Source organism: Pongo pygmaeus, chromosome 1 (genome assembly GCF_028885625.2).
Source record: "Pongo pygmaeus isolate AG05252 chromosome 1, NHGRI_mPonPyg2-v2.0_pri, whole genome shotgun sequence".
Taxonomy (NCBI): Eukaryota; Metazoa; Chordata; class Mammalia; order Primates; family Hominidae; genus Pongo; species Pongo pygmaeus.
The window spans coordinates 42,613,483-42,632,182 of NC_072373.2; the positions used below are offsets into that span (position 1 = coordinate 42,613,483).

Below are 18,700 nucleotides of genomic sequence, written 5' to 3' on the forward strand. Positions count from 1 at the left end.
ACACTGAGTCTTAGAAACATTAAGTGCTTTGTTCAAAGTCACATAGGATTGGAACCAGATCAGTTGGACTTCAGAGGTCTTGTTCTTTCCATTAAAGCATGTGATATGAAATCTGAAAGATACGCATTTGTGCTCTGAATCATCTATGCAGTGTCCATCTAGATGTTGGTACCCTTTTTGGCCTCTCTACCCAGTGGCCGCTCTACTTACTTGTGTCTGTGCTTGTTCAGCTTTGTCACCATGACTACCATCCCTCTGTCAGAAACACCCTGTCCTCAGTCTTGACTGACTCTCCCTGAATGAAAAGATCCCTCCATTCATAGGTAAAATACGGAATTTATTCAGAAAAAACAGTCAGTACAATGTGTACTACAGGATATCACTCAGCTGACATCACAGACATGGACTATATAAATTCACAATAAATTAGAGGGGAGGCAGCCCTTGACTCCCAGGATGGCCTGCAGGCCCTTTCAGCAGATAGAGTTTATTATAAATACCACAGTAGACTTTTTGGCCATTTTCAAGTGGAATCAGACAGCCTGAGGCCAGCCAGTGGAACTTTCAGCTGCAAGGGGCCTTCCTCATCTCCTTCCCCTTCAAGATGGGCTGTCTCCCACAGTAAACCGCATAGGGGGTGTTCATCCCTGGATCACTACACAGGTTCCTTGTCATCAGGCTGAGGACGTTACTTCATGATTCTTATCAATCCAGGCTAGAAAGACGTCGAGCTCTCCCAGGGATTTAATGGCAGCAGCGCGGACCTCCAGCTGAAATCAGAGATCATTGTAAGAACCCACCTTTCTAGACTGTGTAATGGTTTTCCAGTCACTTTCTTCATATGCTGGTTCCCACAAGGTTTTGTTTTTGTTTTTGTTTTTTGTCACGAAATATATTTGCATAACATACAGACTCAATATTATTTTCCTCGCAGGCAACCAATTTTTTTCCCCACAAGCAAGCAGTTAAATCATGTCAGCTCCTTATAAACAGAACTTTAAAATTCTTCATTCTTTTCCCTCAAGTTTTTTTTTTTCCTCTGTTTTTCACAGGAAAAAAAATCTGCCTTACTGGCCAGTTCTGCTGATTTTCTTCTCCACATCAGCTTGCTTTAGTGCTTCTGTTATCCCAGAACATCTTTGTCCCTGGGGTGCTGGACAGTGGGTAGGGAGAGCATGTTGTCCTCATTTGACATATTAGAGCACTAAAGCCCCTAGAGCAAGTGTCCTACCCAATGTCACACAGCCAGTTAGTAACAGAGCTGGAAATGAAACCCAAGTCTCCTGCCTTATTCCACCTCCTTCCTCGGCAGACTGAGTTCATGCTTTTAGCACATCCTGTAGAGCCAGCCAGCATGGAATTGAATCCTACCTCTGCCATGCAGTTGCAGTGTGAACTTAGTTTAGTTACTTCACCTGCTCGAGCCTCAGTTTCTTAATGTATCCAATGCAGATAATGACTCATAGCATTGTTGGGAAGGACAAATGTGTGTTAATACTTGTGTGCCTAGAACGATACCTGGCTTATAGTAAGAATCATGTAACTCTTAGCTATTTCTATAACATTATCTTACAGAGCCTCTCCACAAAGAAGCAGAGCCCATAACAGACTCCCTAACTCTTGCTATTCAAAGCACTGGTATCATTTGACAGTGTGATCTAAATGCAGAAACTCAGGCTCACCCCAGCCGTGCTGAGCCAGAATCTGCATTTTAACAAGATCTTGAACTGATGCTCATGAGAAACACTGCTTCTTCCTCTACATCCACGTGAGATGTGCATTTTACACCAACATTAACGTGAGAAGTACCGTGTCTTCATCACTACACACAATACAGTGGGGCAGGTAGTGATCGCAGTGACAGCGTGCAGGTAACACGTTTCAGGCGTAACAGCTCACATTTCATGGGGGATCTTTGCTCTCTCTGTGTCATCCCATCTTAAGCAGTGGGTGCTTTCCCCAAATCATACAGGTCAGGCTTGATATATGAGGGTATGAGAAAATGGTGGAGGAATGATGGAGATGGGGAGCCCAAGAGATTAGCAAATGAGGTAAGATCAAAACTCTCTTTACAGACACAGAGAATTGAGGCCTGCCCACAATGACTGCTTATAGAGTGAATGCATGAATTTAAGTGGAGAGGAGGCTGAAGAGCTGGCACCCTCCTGATCTACCTCTCATCTTTCACCTTCCCCAACCTCTTCCCAGATCTTACCTGATCATAGTTGTCGTGGATGACTCTGGTGACATTGGTGGCTTCCTGCCTGCAGTGACACTGCCTCTGTTCCTGCTGTGATAAAGTGGAGGAAGCTCCTATCAGAGGACATTTCCAGTCTGGCCCTGTCTTACTCCTACCTCCCCACATGAGAAGTGACATTTCTTCTCCCTCCCACAGTGAGAGTCAGATGAGTAAACTCAGGTGGGAGCGGCCACAGAAGAATAGAGCTTGTCTGTAGAGTCACCTGCCTCTGCCCACGCCATTTCTTTTTTCTGCATTTAGAGCCCATCAGACTGTCAGCACTAGGAAAGCAGGCACCATATCTGTCTTATCACCACTCTGAGTGCTGCATCCCACAGGGTAGGCACTCAACAAACATTTGTTAAATATTAATTATTAATTATATAATTAATTTTAACAAATTATTAATTAAACAACTGGTTAGGTGAATTCATTTGAGTCCATTATCATTATCATATTAATGCAAGTAGAACAGGGGCCCTCAACTCTCCTAACAATTTTAGAATCTGAGGCACAGAAAGGTGAAATCACTTGCCACAAAGTCTCACAGGAATGGGGCTAGAGCCCAGGTTCTCTCCTGGTCTAAGTTTTTGTTGGTTTCTGTTGGTTTTGCTTCTGATGTTGGATTTGAATAGATCGCAATGAATTTCTAGGCAACCCTTAGGGATAGGCCATACCAAGGAACTACCCAGAGGTTTATTGATGTAAAGACACCAAAGGGCCAAAAATAAAGAAACCAGGGGTATGCTTATAGTAGAACTGGAGTCTTTGCCATGCCTCTTACTAAGGAATATGTTGACATAAGTTGGTCACCCCAGGAGGGTTATCTAGGAGGAGACCATCTGAGGAGTTGTCAGAGGGCAGGGAGCCCTGGGGAAGCAGTGACCACTGGGAGAGGTTCTCAACAGTTCTCCCCGTGGACGTGAGCAGAGAATTTCCTTTGACTCCAAGCACCATATCAGGAGGCCGATGGGGGCCAGCACTTCCTGGCCTCTCCTGGGGCAGACGGGGAGCAGATGCTGGAATCCTGACCCAGTGACTCACACATTGCCGCAGAGTTTTCTGCATGTAGAGGAAAGAGTTGGCAATGCTGCTGATTTTTCTCAAGATTTTGGGGTTTGGCTCCTGATGATCCTTGAACACCCTGTCCACGTAGAATGCCAGGAGGTTCCTGGTCACGCAGCACACATCTAAGGGCTACAAACACAAATTAGAGAAACACTAGAGGCCTCTTTTCTCATTATGTTGGAGACCAGGGCAGTCCATTTGGGTAGGGGCAGCAACACATGAGAGAACTAAAAGTCATTTTGGAAAAATTCGTAATAGTCTCAGAGTGTTCATCCTCTCTTATTCCCATCAAAGCTACTTATGACAAAAATAGTGAGAAGAGATTCCAGTTCTCCCCTTTTTTTGAATGGCCGAGAAATACATTTACTAAGGATGGGGCCCAGAATCCATCATAGGCTAATTCTCTCTACAGTATCCCTAACATGTCGTCACTAACTTCCACTGAAATCTTTCCAGGAACCGGTTGCCTCCTTTTTAAAAGGACTGATGGCTGAGCAGCTTTCTTGAAAAGAACTTCCCTACACTACAGGGGCTGAAGTTGCCTCTCTGTTATGTCTCCCATCTGCCAACATGCAAGGGCTGTTGCATGCCAGTCATCCTGCTAAGTATGCATTCCTCCAACTGTAATCACACTGCATTCATTCTGGCCACCTTACTCTGGGCCACACTGCTCATCTCTCCTGTAGTCTGTCCTTTTAAAACCAGAAAGATCATTGGAATGAGGCTGAGATTTGCAAGAGAGACCGACAGCTGCAGAAATGGGCATATTTGGGTAGGTCTGCAGCCTGCAGAGTGCAGATGTCCCAAAGAAATAGCCTCTAAATTCCCAGGCACAGCCCAGAGAAGTTGGCTAGACAGTTTCCTTCTAGAAGTTTGCTTGCCATCTGCCCTGAGAGCCAGTTACTCTGCAGAAGATTAACTGTTCAGTCTAAGCAGGGAGTGGTTAACGGTGGGACAGCACATCCATCTTCATTCAAGAAGCAAAGCCTCCTTGGCCCCAGTGTCAGCTTTTCCTAGATGGCAACACAAAAACCCTTCTCTTCCTTCAAGAAGCAAAGCCTCCTTGGCCCCAGTGTCAGCTTTTCCTAGATGGCAACACAAAAACCCTTCTCTTCCTTCACTATTGCTGATTCCCTTAACCAGAAGGGCAAAATGTTACACCCCTCTGCACTATGAAAGACTTGTGGTACTAGATAAAGGAACACTGCAGAAAAAAGGAAGGTGGGGTTGAGAAAGGAAGGGAAGGAGAGAGGAAGGGAAGGGAAGGGAAGGGAAGGGAAGGGAAGGGAAGGGAACGGAAGGGAAGGGAAGGGAAGGGAACGGAAGGGAAGGGAAGGGAAGGGAAAGGGAAGGGAAAGGGAAGGGACCTGAATCCTTATTGACACCTTTTCTTATTCCACATGAGCTACTTCCCAACCTTGAGAGGAGAAAGAATCTGAAGATGCGGGCATATATTTGGGGGTCTGTTCCTAACTCTGCCACTAACTGGTCATGCTCCCTCCCAAGGTCTCACTGTCCTCATTTGAAAATGATGGTTTTGGAATAGATGGTCTTTTGGGTCCCTTCCATCTGTCATATCTTATGTGTCTATAATACAGTTGGCTAGAATATTATTTAGTAAGTGGCTACATCTCTTCACCACAAATAAATCACTGCTTAGAAGAATTATGAAGAGGTGTGTGTGTGTCTCTCTCACGTATGCAGAGAAACCTGAGAAAAAAGTAACACAATACAAATATACCTTACACTCTGTCATATAAAATCCTTCCCAAAACTGGATCTGTCTAGAATACTTCCCAGGACTGGAGGAGCTCACTTTTAAAGGAATCTCTCATGGGCCTTTTTGTAAAATCAATGATCACCTGGTAAGCCAGCTATTTCGTAACATACTTTCATCACCTCCTGTCTAGATGGTTGGGCAGATCTTGTCACTGGCTTTCCTGCCTCACGTTGTCCATTGTAAGAACAGCACCGGATTGTCTTTCTAAAACAATTTATGGTCATATAACTTTGGGCTCAAAAATCTCATTGACTCTCTATTGCTGCTATTATTTTCTTTTATTCTTTTATACCTCCATGGGGCCTTCCAAAATTACCCCTAAGCCACAGAAATCCTAATCCCCTCTGAGCACTGGGAACCCCCAGTCACTCTCTAGGAAGTGGCACTTCTTTAATTCCTCCCAGGGGTTCCAAGTCCTTGGGACACTAGCATGCCCTAACACACATTCTTTTATTCTTTTTGGGTGTCTCAATCTGGCACCCAGGTTGGAGTGCAGTGACACAATCATGGCTCACTGCAGCCTTGACCTCCCAGGATCAAGCAATCCTCCCATCTCAGCCGCCCAAGTAGCTGGGACTACAGTTGCATGCCACTATGCCCTGCTAATTGTTTTGTTTTGTTTTGTTTTGTAGAGATGAGGTCGTGCTATGTTGCTCAGGCTGGTCTCAAGCTCCTGACCTCAAGCAATCCTACCCCCCTCAGCCTCCCAAAATGCTGAAATTACAGGCATAAGCCACTGCCCCCAGCCTATTGCCTATATTATAAGCCTGAGGCTCAGCCTGGCTCCAGGGATCTTTATAAAATGACTCCAGGGTATTTTTTCACCTCATCTCTCACCACTCACTTGTATGTCCTTCGGGTCACAAACCTGGTCACCTCTATATCCGACCTTCACTGATCTTACACCCATTCTCTTATCCTGCCCAAATACCTTCCTCCCTCTTATCCACTGATCTACAACCTCCTCGGGTTTTAAGTCACTGTTTGTTTTCTTAGCTACCTCCATGGGACCTTCCAAAATTACCCCCAAGCCACAGAAATCCTGTCCCCTCTGAGCACTTGGCACCCCCAATCACTCTCTAGGAAGCGGCACTTCTTTAATTCCTCCCAGGGGTTACATGTCCCTGGGACACTAGCGTGCCCTAATACATCATCTGACAAAGAAGCCTGGTGCATTTAGAGTACAGTAGAGATTAGGAAAGAGAAGGGGACAAGGTAGGGATTTCTTTCTCAGCCCAGAGCCATTTAGACATGAAGATAAAAATACTGGAAAAAGCAGACACAGGCCAATACCTTAATGATCTGCAGAGTCTCCAATGTGGACAGGATAGTGACATTTGGGAAGGTGTCCTTAGCTTGCTGTGGAGGGAAACATAAGAACAGACATAAGCAATCAGTATCCTATATTCTTCTGAGATGCAAAAGGTAATGAGAAGGAACTCATTTTCAAGCTAAGATGTAAGGGGAGGCATACCCCGTCACCCACACCTTTAAACCAACCCATACTCACAATGGCTCTTTTGATTTCTTGGAAACTCTCTTCTATATGGTGCATGTCTGTGGAAATCAGACATCTCCTGAGACCATGGTTGTCTACTGAGCACAATATCAGTATTGTACCCAGGAGCCAAAGGGAAACAGACTGTAACTTCATGCCTGCAGAAAGGGGAGGAAGTCAGCTGTCCAGCCAAGAGTGGAGGGCAATGAAAAAGAAGACCCCTGATTAATGCCCCCTTCCAGCCTCGAAGGCAGCCCAGGCGGAATACAAGAAAACAACACTAAACACTTCAGCCTTGAGGAGTTTCAGGGGTATGTATCTCCTCTGGTTTTCTTGAGTCAACTGGATATGAGTTCTTCCCCACCCTCACCCCATGCCCCCATCTCCACCCCAGAAAACACGATACACCACTCTCTTAAGTCCCAGAAAGCATACTTGTGTGCATATCACTCTCCTATGACTCAACATAGCCTACATTGTCAACGGGGGTGAAAAGCATTGTTTTTAATAAATTAAATAGGAAAAGCAGGGTTGGTAAGATGCCCTAGGAATTCGGCAACAGATGTGAAAAACCATAAAAACACACTTGGTTTTTGATGTTTGCCCCTGAAATAAGTAACACCCTTTTATTATAAACCTCAAGAGTATATCTGCTTAAAATCATTTGTTTGAAGCCAGCTGTGGAGATTTCACCTTCTGGAGAGGATGGGAAAGGGAGGCACAAGGCATCTTCAAGAACTAATTAGCCACAGTGAGGAGCTAGGGGAAGAAGCCAATGGTAGAGGGCAGCTTGGCAACTTCCCGTCGGTCACCTGCTGAGCCAAAGGGTATGAGGGGCATGTTTGCAGCTAGCTGCTTCATAGCCAGGGCCAGACCCTGAGAGGTTTGCTACCTCTTCTCATTCTCTTACTCTTCTTGCATCTGTCTTTCTTGCTGCCTCTTCATTTAACCACTTTGTATTGTGCCATATAATGCACACAGAGAAAAGTGCGTAAAATATAATGGTACAGCTTATGGGGTTATCTCTGTTTTCACCCACATTTCACAAGCTTATAAATAGAGCTTAGCCTTAACGCACGTCTTATGACAACACATGTGACGAGAGTAGCCCTCTGCTGTGCACTTTGCATGGTGCCCACGGAGATCTCCCATTTACAGCTGTGTGTGCCAAGGTAAGTGTATCATGTGTGGCCGTGGAGGAGAAGAGGGCATCAGACACAGGGAGCCAGTGCGAGGACTGCAGAGCTATAGTTAAAGCTGCTGTAACTCACACGTGTGAGTGTGAACTGCAGCTGACCCCACTCCCCATGCCTTCCTCAGGATTCCCAGCTCCTTCTCTGGAAAGTCTGGAAAGCCAGGAAACAGAAAATCCTGTTTAGAAACCATTTTTGCCTGTCTCTCCTTGATTGGGCATCATTCCCAGGGAATAGACAGGTGTATGTCGAGACCTTACCACGTGGCAGGCATTAGGCCAAAGAGCTCCTTTCCTCTGTTATCAACCTTTCTTTCTGGCTAAACAAGGATGGGCCCCATTGCCAGGGAAGTTTATAGAGAGTCCCCCAGAGCTCTGTCCCCCCAAAAGGCTACTGGGGTGCTTCTAGAAAGCCAAGAAAGAGAGTGTAGTTTTTCTTCTGACAAGATAACTCTCAGAAGCAGTGGGATATTGCCTGCTCATCCCATGCCAGGAGACTTGAGCATTTTGTGGAGGAGAAAGATGTCTCCCTTAGCTTGGTGAGGCAATTCCAGACATCTTGGCTAATTCAGATATTAGTAGTAGGTAACATTTATCCTGCGTGCCATGTGCATTGGGCACTGTCCCAAGAATTTTACGTAATTTTCTCATTTAATGCCCACAACCACCCTGTGAAGTAGGCTCTGTTTCTGTTCCAATTTTACCAAGAAAATGAAGTAACCTGCCCAAGCCAGGGTTTGAGAGAAGGCGGGCGAGTCCCTCAGCTGGCTGTCTTTACTGCTACTCCACCCCACTTACAACATTGTTTACCTCTGACATCACAGCCTAGGATCCCAGTAGCTCCCCTGACACCAGACAGACAGGAACCCATTTCTGAACCAGTGGTGCTCCTTACATTTAAAAAGATATTTCACATTGCAAAGGATTAAACAATAATAACACATTATAAAGTGCCCAACACAGTTCTTGCAACAAAAAAAGCAATAGTAAAGACATTAGATCCCTGACCCTTCCTTCACTTTGCTCCTTCTTTCCCACTCTCTATCTCTTCTCATTGAAAATAAGATACTAGAAAATACACCTCTTCTATAGAGTACCCCTTCCCATTCTACCAATTGCCCAGCATCTGGAACATCATAGCCATACGCAATGGTAACAGGTCACCTCCCTGCGGCCGTGAAGGAGGAGGGCTAGGATGGCGGTGCATATCAGCCCCTGACGACGGACTGCGTGAGCCTCACCTCTCACTTGGTGCTTGCGGGTTGCTCCTTGTGTCTCCTCTCAGTGCTTTCTGCCATTTGGAAAGGGCTGGTCATTTTTATTCAGGTGGATAAGAGGAAATGCTGTCAAGGTTTGCTGGGTGGATCCACCTTGGGGAGATTGTTTTTTCCCCTTGTTTTCTTAGTATCGTATTTCCTTAATTGTTTTCTTTCTTCTTTAAGATATAGCTGATTAATCATTATTATGAAATGCCTCTTTCTTCTGGGTCTTGACATGCAGCTTCTAGGAAAAATAAACTCCCCATCTCCATGCAAATGAGAATTTTTTGCAATTCTGTGTCCATTCAGAAAGATCCAACTTAGGTCACTTTCCTGAGAGCTGTGGCACGTTACCAACTGCACCCTGCAGGCCAGCTCACAAAAGCACTCTCAATCAGCCACACCCTGCAGCAGCCAGCCCATGAGGCTCTGCAGGTGCCTCTGGCTCCAGCATGATCCAGTTCTCCAATGCCTCAGGCAGCTACGAGTGTCTGCCATGTGCCAGATGCTAGCTAACTGCTTTACCTGCATCATTTTTTTGAACTTCATGAGGAACACTTTTTCCCCTCATAAAGCAAGGATTTCTTTGCACGTCGTCTCTTTCCCCTTCATCTTGTCCCCTGGAGGGTTCTCTCATTCTTGATTAATGCAGAGAGAGAGAAAATGAGACTGGAAAGAAGAGAGGTTTAAGAGCAGCCAGTGGCAGAGCCAGGACCTGAAATCCTTATTCTTGGGCTGGAAGACTCTCTATCTAAATTACCTTTTTACATAAACTCTTTACCATGAAGTTCTGTAGGGATCAGGTTTGGGGCAATGAAAAGATAGGGTATAAACAGTTTCTTCCCATTAAATAAAATTTCCAGGGGGTGATTGGTTTGGACTGAGTTACTGCACTAGGCCAATAGGCCAAACCTAAATGGAGTTGCTCATGCTGAATGAAGTTCCACACCACCAAGCTGAAACTAAATTGTTTATCTAACCTTCTGAGAAATCAGGAGAGAGAAAGATAATAGCCAAATCCTCAAACGAGCCAGTTTTAGCCAGCATATAAGGAAGTCTCCTCTGCTGTAACCTTTACAAGGAAAGTAACTTTAAAATGACCAGTCTGCTTTTTGTTCTCTGTTTCTGCTTCCTCCAGCCCTTGTCTGCCTATAAAACCACTCTCCTCTGTCAGCTCATGGGACCACTCATTCTATTTTCATAAAATAGGATGTTGCCTGATTCTAGAATTGCAAATAAAAGCCAATTAAGATCTTTAAACTAAATGTGTTGTAATTTTGTCTTTTGACATCCCCAAACACAGACTCCCAGAATAAATGGAGCTTATTTTTAACCAAATGAAGTGACCTCAGCATGAGGTGCAATTATGAGACCCCATTGGGCTGGTACAAATCCTGCTCCTGTAGCCAGATTCAGGAGACAGAAAGGCCCACAGGGCACCAGCAGAGAAGGAAAAGGGACAGGAAGGATCAGGGCCTTTTATGGGACAGGTGCAAGGGAAAGAAACCCCAGGGACTTGGTGTCTTGTGGTCCAGCATCTTGGACATAATAAAATGATAAGTGTTGAGGGAAGTGGTAGACTATAGTGGTTCACAATGTAGTTCTGGATTTAAACCCTGGTTCTCTCTCTTCTCTTCTCCCTTGTCTCCCTTCTCTTCTTGGTAGCATGCCACAGCTCTCAGGAAAGTGACCTAACTTGGATTTTTCTGTATGAACATAGAATTGCAAAAAAATTCTCATTTGCATGGAGATGGGGAGTTTATCATTTTTCCTAGAAGCTGCATGTCAAGACCCAGAAGAAAGAGGCATTTCATAATAATGATTAATCAGCTATATCTTAAAGAAGAAAGAAAACAATTAAGAAAATAAGACGAGGGTATGGCCAGGCAGGTACTCTCTCTGCCTGGCTCAGAAATGATACCATGCCTATTGCCTTCTATGGGAACGAGGCTCCATGGAGTTGAGCAATATGTGACCCTATTGCAGAGTCTGGATGAAGCGCATTAGGTCAATAGACACTGGAAAAGCTACTTAAAGCCTTTCTGAAGCTCCATAAAATAGGTAAAATAAACTGTGAGGATCTGAATGAGCTAAAGGACCTGTATCATAGTAAGTACTCCTTAATAAATATTATGTGTTTCTATCCTGTGTGCCATGCGCCTGGAAAAGGAGAAGACACCTTTGTTAGGAGCTAATGGATATCTTTCTGCTCCTTTGGAGAGGGGCAAAGAGCTACTCTTGACCTCGGGAATCTCCCCTACCCCCACCTTTGTTTCCCCCAGAGGGGTCAGATGGATGGAGGTGAGTGCTATTTTCCCAGCAGGGCCTGAGCTGCCTGGCTCAGAGCCCCTCTGCACATGTGAGAAGAGCAGCTCAGAGCCCAGCCGCACAGGTAAGGGGATTTGCAACACTGTCCATGCTGAGTCTCACCCCACATTCACTCCTTGTGCTCAGACTATATGTTCTGACCTAGCTTTCATTTCAGGGCAAATATGTCATATCAGGAAGCTTGCAGGGAAAGGGAAATAAGTGATGTGTTTATAGCTCCGCTTCCAGCATGTGGTGTACCATAATCGCTGGTACTGGAAGCTGGGTTGACTGGCTCTGCTTTCTACGGCTGTCAGACTGAAGGCAAGCCACTTAATCTCAGTGCCTGTTTACTCGTCTGTAAAATGGTACACATCATGCCTACTGCACATTCGCCATGTAGGCACAGCATGAAGATGAAGTGATTACACATAATTCCTCAGCACAGTACCTGGCGCATAATAAGCAACTTGAAAATGATGACATTTATTATCAATTTTACAATTCCCTTTAGAGCTCCTAAATCAGGAAGAAGGCGGAACAGTAAAAAATAAGTTCTCTTCATCTTAAGCCTTGCTGCCTGACCCCTAATATCAAAAATAGGAATATAGATTGAGATAGAATGGCATCTTTCCCAGGATTGCAATTAAATTATAAATCTGGTCTCCAGACATAAGGTTGCATCTGCCTTAGAATTAGGACTTCTGGGACCAATGGACCCACCATTGAGATATCAGAGCTCAATTTTCCACTTGTTGGGTAGGGAAGCAGAAAGAATGTGAGGGAAGATTGGCGAGCCAGAATGGAGAATGCTTTGAGTTTGACATGTTCTGGACACAGCTCTCTCATGTCTTCCAATTCCTTATCCCTGCCTAACATGCACTCCAACCTCACGAATTTTTCATAATGATGCCAGGGCAATTTCCTTCCCTTAAAAGAGTGGATCCTGGCCATTCCTAAGTACTGAGTCTTGAGCGCATACAAAAATTGCATAATTCCAGAGGGTACCATGCCTATTGCCTTCTATGGGAATGAGGTTCCATGGAGTTGAGCAATGTGTGGCCCATTGCAGGATTTGGATGAAATGCATTAGATCTATATGAGTAATTTTGGTTAGATTTGAGAAAGAACCTATCATTATGAGGACTATAAAACACTAAGAAGTATGACTGAGAACAAATTTGTAAAAGAAAGAAATACAGGCCGGGAGCGGTGGCTCATGCCTGTAATCCCAGCACTTTGGGAGGCCGAGGCGGGTGGATCACGAGGTCAGGAGTTCAAGACCATCCTAGCCAACGTGGTGAAACCCCGTCTCTACTAAAAATACAAAAAATTAGCCAGGCGTGGTGGCAGGCACCTGTAATCCGAGCTACTCGGCAGGCTGAGGCGGGAGAATGGTGTGAACCCGGGAGGCAGAGCTTGCAGTGAGCTGAGACTGCACCACTGCACTCCAGCCTGGGCAACAGAGCAAGACTCCATCTCAAATATATATATATATATATAAAACTGATAATGATGGATGGGTATTTTATTTGGGAAGCTAATAGGGATTTTAAAACAGAATACCTAAATGTTTAAATGTCTTGGTAAATATATCTAGATCATAATGATACGTGTGAACTTGTGTATAGCTTTGAAAATAAAACAAAAAAAAAGATGAGAAAAAGAACTGGGAAATTTAAACCTAAAAAAGTTTCTCCTTTGTTTTGTTTTTGTTTTTTATCTTTTCTCTCTCTTTTATTCCTCATTTTCAGTGGAGTTGGCTCTCCTTTGTTGTGATATTTGGAAATGAGAGTCAGAAAATATAACAGAGATAACTCAGTTCAATGTTCGCATTACAGCGATGAAGAAATAGAGAAGTGAACCAGCCCTCCATGGCATCGCAAGGAAGTGGCACGACTGCTCTCAAACCTCTATCTCCTTACCTCTGGCTCAGCGCCCTTTCTAACCCCATGCTGCCCTTTCACTCTAGGATTAGGTAGAGTGGAAAGGGACCTAGACTTGTGAGGAACCTCAAGCCCGTTCAGCAGAGGAGGTGACATAACTCTCCCAAGCCACGCTGTTCTGACTTGTCATTACCCAGGAAGCTTATGACTTAAGGAAATCCAAACTGGCCACACCTGTGCCCCTGGGAAGGGAAGCACAAATCCACATTGGGCACCTATGCCACTTCAGCCTGGACTCCCTTCTCCTCCTCCTTTTTTGCCCACAGGGATCTCAGTCAAAGTCTGTTCAAAGCCTCAGACCCTGGGCGACACATCTTATGTCAATGGGCTCTGTGGTTCAAATGTTGTGAAAGAGCCCCAGTGGTGATGGGATGGAGGGATAGTAATGGAAAGAGCCCAACTGATGCCTCCCCATTCCTCTCCTGAACAATCCACTCTTCTCTAGGCAGATGGACTTTTTAAAATGCAAACCCAGTCTTGGAACTCTCCAGTCTAAAACTCCCAGCATAACGCCATGGGGCCTCCCAATAGCAGAAAATCTGCTCCCCACAGCATTCAGACCCATCACAGCCTGGACTTCGCCTACATTTTCTGCCTCATCTCTCTTGCAGATCTCCCACACTTCACAGGCTCATCTCACCTAGAAAGCCCCCCTGCCTCTTCTACCTTGCAAACACCAACCTAACGTTCAAAACCTAGCTCCAGTGTGACTTCCTTTGTGAAACTTCTCCCCTCTTCCTTTCCTCTCCCTACTCCCCTCCTCCTCCCCACTTCAACCCTGGTTGAATTGACCACTACTTTCCTTTTTTATATTCCCACTGGATAAAAGATGCATATTTAACTTTGAATTTCAGAAGAAAACATCTCAGTGTTTATCTACCTGAAATTCCAAGTTAACTGGGTGTCTTCTATTTGTATTTGCTAAATCTGGCCATGCATAGCTCATACAATTGGGTGGGGAGGGTCCTTTTAAGAAATTGAATTCAGGCTGGGCTCAGTGGCTCACACCTGTAATCTCTGTACTTTGGGAAGCCGAGGTGGGAGGATCCCTTGAGGCCAAGAGTTTGAGACCAGCGTGGGCAACAAAGCGAGACCACATCTCTAAAAAAAAAAAAAAAAGCTGCGTGTGTTGGCACATGCCTGCCTGTAGTCCTCCTGCACACCTGTAGTCAGGAAGTTGAGGAGGCAGGACAATTGCTTGAGGTCAGGAGTTGAAGACTGCAGTCTGCTATAATTGCACCATTGCACTCCAGCCTGGGCAACAGAGTGAGACCCTGTCTGCGGAAAAAAAATTGAATTCAAAAATAGAAGTACAAAATTAGGGACAAAAGTAAATGTTTATTTAGAAAGAGAAATTACAACAAATTACAAATTCATAAAAGCTAACAAATACCACAAACACCACAAAATCCAGAAAAAAATACATCTTTATTCATTAACTCCTGACAACTTTTTGTTTCCTTCTTCTATGTCAATACTTTTTTTACTGTTATTTTCTATAGAGAGAATAAAAAGATATTCAGTCTGTCCTTTGCTATGGTTGTTTCCATCAGCTTACCCCAATGGAAAGTTAAGATTTAATTCTTTCATAACACTCCATACAAACCTGTTATTTCTTTCCCCCATCCCACCAACATAAACATATCACAATGACACCTCTTTCTAGACAACGTGTCACCCACATTGGCCCAGGGAGGTATCAGCTTTGGGAGAAGGCAGAGTCCTACTCTCCTTAGCCTTGTGTCTCTGGGAGAACCAGAGAATGGTATTGGGTTCAAATGTTTATGTACCTTTCACTCCAATTTCTAACATTTCTCATGGTCACATACTCAAGATGTTGCCAGAAAAGAGGATCCCAATCTAGACCCCAAGAGTGGGTTCTTAGATCTCACACAGGAAAGAATTGGAGCACAGACAAAGAAGCAAATTTATTGGAAACTACTCCATTAGAGAGTAGGGCATGCCCAGAAAGCAGGAGGAGGAACCCCTGTCCTTTAGGAACATCTCTGCTTGTAAGAAACTATAAGGACCTATGATTAAACTTGGAATGTGCAGATGTGCTCACTAAAGGTAGGGGCTGTTGGTGCTCTAGTGACCATTAATCCTTCAACTTGAGTCTGCTCATTGACGTTATCTCTGAGTAAAGTGGGCTGTACTTGGGACATCTGGACATTCTGCAGGGTTGGTGGGAGATGTCCTATATGGCCATCAATCTTCTGTAATTATAAGTGGTGGTGAGCTTAGAATGTGGCTATTTTCAGACCATAAAGCATTAACTCTATAGGTGACTTGTGAGTGCCTAGCCTACTCACTTCAGGATGGAGTCACTCCAGTCATGTTTTATTAAACCAGAGGCCTGGTAAGCAGGAGTTTCTCTAACAAAATTCATAGACTAAAAGAGTAGACTCACACTAATAGCTAACAAGTACTGAGCACATTTGCCGCCCCAGGGTCTGTGTGAAGCATCTATATGCATTGTCTCTTTTCATCTTCACACCTATTCCATGAGGTCAATACTATTTTTGTGCCCATCATTTTGGATGAGGAAGATGAGACTTGGAGCTACTAAGTACCTCACCCAAAGACACCCAGGTGGGGTGTGGTAGAGCTGGGTGCAGTCATAGGCAGCCCACTCCAGGGCTTCATTACACCAGACATGAAAGAGCATCTGGCCCAGCCTTCTCATTTACAGATGAGGAAACAGCTGAGGCCCAGAGAGAAGCATTTTGAATTTGAAAATTGAATTCAAAAACAGATGGACAAAATTAGAGAAAAAAGTAAATACTTATTTAGAAAGAGAAATTACAACAAATTACAAATTCATAAAAGCTAACAAATAGCACAAACACCATAAAATCCAGAAAAAAAACAATATTTCTATATTTCTATTCATTAACTCCTGACAACTTTTTGTTTCCTTCTCCTATGTCAATACTTTTTTTTACTGTATAAAAAATACTGACTGAATAAAAAAATATTCAGTCTGTGCTTTGCTATGGTTGTTTCCATCAGCTTACCCCAATGGAAGGTTAAGATTTAATTCTTTCATAACACTCCATACAAACCTGTTATTTCTTTCCCCCATCCCACCAACATAAATGTATCACAATGGCACTTCTTTCTAGGCAATGTGTCACCCACATTGTATCACAACTTTTTGTTTTCTTCGTCAGACAACTGAGTAGTGGTGGAGCTGGGACCGGAGGCCACATCCCTGAACTCTCAGTCCAGTGCTCTTTCCATTCACAGAATCTTTATCTTCTCTTCTCACTTCAAACTTCCTCCCTATAGAAACAGGTATCTCTTCCCTCCAAGCAAAGGAACAGCAGAACGGCAAATGGCATAGAGGATGCCTTGAGAGTGTCCTTCCCAACTGGCAAGTCCAGGCGTGTCAGGAGGAACTCTAATTCTGTGGAAATCAGATGTGGTTTTTTTCCCTTATTGTTAAAATAAATCATGTCAGTTGAAAAGAGCTTCTCCCATGGGTACTGGGAGCCAGGGAGTTCCCGGGGAGGGCTTCACCCCAGAGCCCTGCGAGGAGGAGAGGGTGGACTGGAGGCTGCTGGCATGCTGCAGAGTTACAGAAAGCAGGTGGCAAAGTGAGAGCTGACTCATCTGAAATACTAAAGTGGTAAGGGCAGGCCAGAGATGAGGACTGCATCTTGCATCCACATTGTTTCCTGGAAGAAACCCCACCCAGCTGCCCTCTCCCCTACTACCATCCCAGCTCCTCAAATCCTGTCCATTCAGAAAGCCAGTGGTGTAGTTCAGACTTCCTTTCTTAGAGGATTTTCTGCCCTGGGTTGTCTAAATCTCCACCATGTCCTGGGGACAGTCATTCAATATGGCGGGCCAAATAGAAGCCAGCTGTCAGCATCTACTTAGAAGTTAGCTAGGATTTGCAGCTTAGGGCTAAAATTCAAAGCAAGGTGCAATTCCTCTAGGAATCCCTCTCTCACTGCCCTCACTGCATTATCTTCTCCTTGGTCTCCCCTCAGCCCTTGTGGACTTATTTTGAACTCTGTTCACTTTTACTTTAGATTGTTTGGGCCACTCTGAAATCTCTCTCCTATTAGACTTGAAGGTGGAGGAAGGCTGAGGCCATGTGTCCCAAGCCGAGGGTGTATAACAGTTAGTGGCCAGATGGCCCCTTTGTTAAGTTGGTCTCTCAGTTTGAAGGTCAAGCTCTGGTTTGAATATAGACTCCACAAGGGCAGGGATCTTGTCTGTGTTGTTCATCACTTTATCCTCAAAACGTAGCACACACTGGGTGCTCCACATTTGTTGACTGAATGAAGGAATGACAGGGAATGAGACTTTCCAAAGGCAGGGACAATTGTGTAGTTCTTTGGTGTTTCCGCACATCCACCTGCATGGGGTTTTGGCGAGTTCCACATGAAGAGCCTGCCTGCTAAGCTGGGTTCCTGGTGGGGAGGAGCCCCTGGATCTATGCTGTAGAAACATTATTCTTCTGTGCCCCTTCAGTGAAGCCCTTCTAGAGAAAAATCAGAAAGGTCAGGCCCAAAGAGTCTACATGCTTCTCTCCCAGTATCCAACATAACTAGATTCAGAAGGGGTTGGAGACAGGCAATCCTGGCTGCTGAAGAGTTGAATTACAGTCTTTTTTCTTCTAGGGTATGCACCTAGGTTGAAAATTAAACAAAATGTGGTATCAGAAGAAAAAATTTTGATCTTGACATCTTATAGATATTGAAGAGTTATTAAGCTGGGAGAAAGAAAAATTCAAGTTGGCCAGCTGCATCAAAGGCAAATCAATCATTTTGACTAACAGCCTTGAAGCACAGTAACAATTAAGCACATTTTAAGTGCCAGAGTAACTTGCCATCACTAAAGCTTTTCTTGTAGTATGATCAATGTTTAAGTACAGAAAGGGTTACTTATGCACCAACTACAGGTCCAAGATTTCTGATTCATTTATTTGAGAAGTTGATTCAATATATGGAATCCTTCTCCCCCCAAAAATGTACACATATGCAAACTTTCCTTCTAATGTCTTTCTGAGAACCCCCTCAAGAGTCCATGAACCCTAAATTAGTAACATTAAAAGACTTGGATTCAGGGCGCCTGGCACAGTGGCTCATGCCTATAATCCCAGCACTTTGGGAGGCCAAGGTGGACAGATCGCCTGAGGTCAGGAGTTCGAGAACAGCCTGGCCAACACGGTGAAACCCCATCTCTACTAAAAATACAGAAAATTAGCGGGGCGTGGTGATGGGCACCTGTAATCCCAGGAGGCTGAGGCAGGATAATCGCTTGAACCCAGGAGGCAGAGGTTGCAGCGAGCCGAGATCATGCCACTGCACTCCAGCCTGGGCAACAAGAACAAAACTCTGTCTCAAAAAAAAGATTTTTTTTTTAGACTCAGGTCTAACTTTCACACTTGCTGGCTC

General features: G+C 44.5%; 1 protein-coding gene and 1 long non-coding RNA gene across 6 annotated transcripts in view; both read right to left on the minus strand.

Annotated features, from left to right (window-relative positions):
- Window positions 1–316: 316 nt before the first annotated feature.
- On the minus strand, window positions 317–14,392 carry IL19 (interleukin 19). Of its 5 annotated transcripts, XM_054478983.1 has the most exons (7): window positions 14,298–14,392; window positions 9,019–9,705; window positions 6,598–6,743; window positions 6,381–6,446; window positions 3,284–3,436; window positions 2,216–2,290; window positions 317–770 (listed from the first exon to the last, which is right to left on the minus strand). In XM_054478983.1, exons 3-7 carry the CDS (start codon window positions 6,739–6,741, stop codon window positions 675–677), a joined length of 534 nt encoding a protein of 177 aa, XP_054334958.1. In that variant the 5' UTR covers window positions 6,742–6,743; window positions 9,019–9,705; window positions 14,298–14,392; the 3' UTR covers window positions 317–674. The 5 variants fall into 5 exon arrangements, with proteins under 5 accessions (XP_054334958.1, XP_063528695.1, XP_063528697.1 ...); XM_063672625.1 differs by lacking the exons at window positions 9,019–9,705; window positions 14,298–14,392 and having other exon boundaries at window positions 6,598–7,018; XM_063672627.1 differs by lacking the exons at window positions 9,019–9,705; window positions 14,298–14,392 and having other exon boundaries at window positions 2,216–2,287; window positions 6,598–6,996.
- Window positions 14,393–14,452: 60 nt separating this feature from the next.
- The window catches only part of LOC134740368 (uncharacterized), a 55,573-nt gene continuing 51,325 nt past the window's right edge, over window positions 14,453–18,700 (minus strand). The window contains exon 3 of the long non-coding RNA XR_010127789.1: window positions 14,453–17,932. This is a non-coding gene — a long non-coding RNA (uncharacterized LOC134740368). The remainder of the gene's footprint in view (window positions 17,933–18,700) is intronic.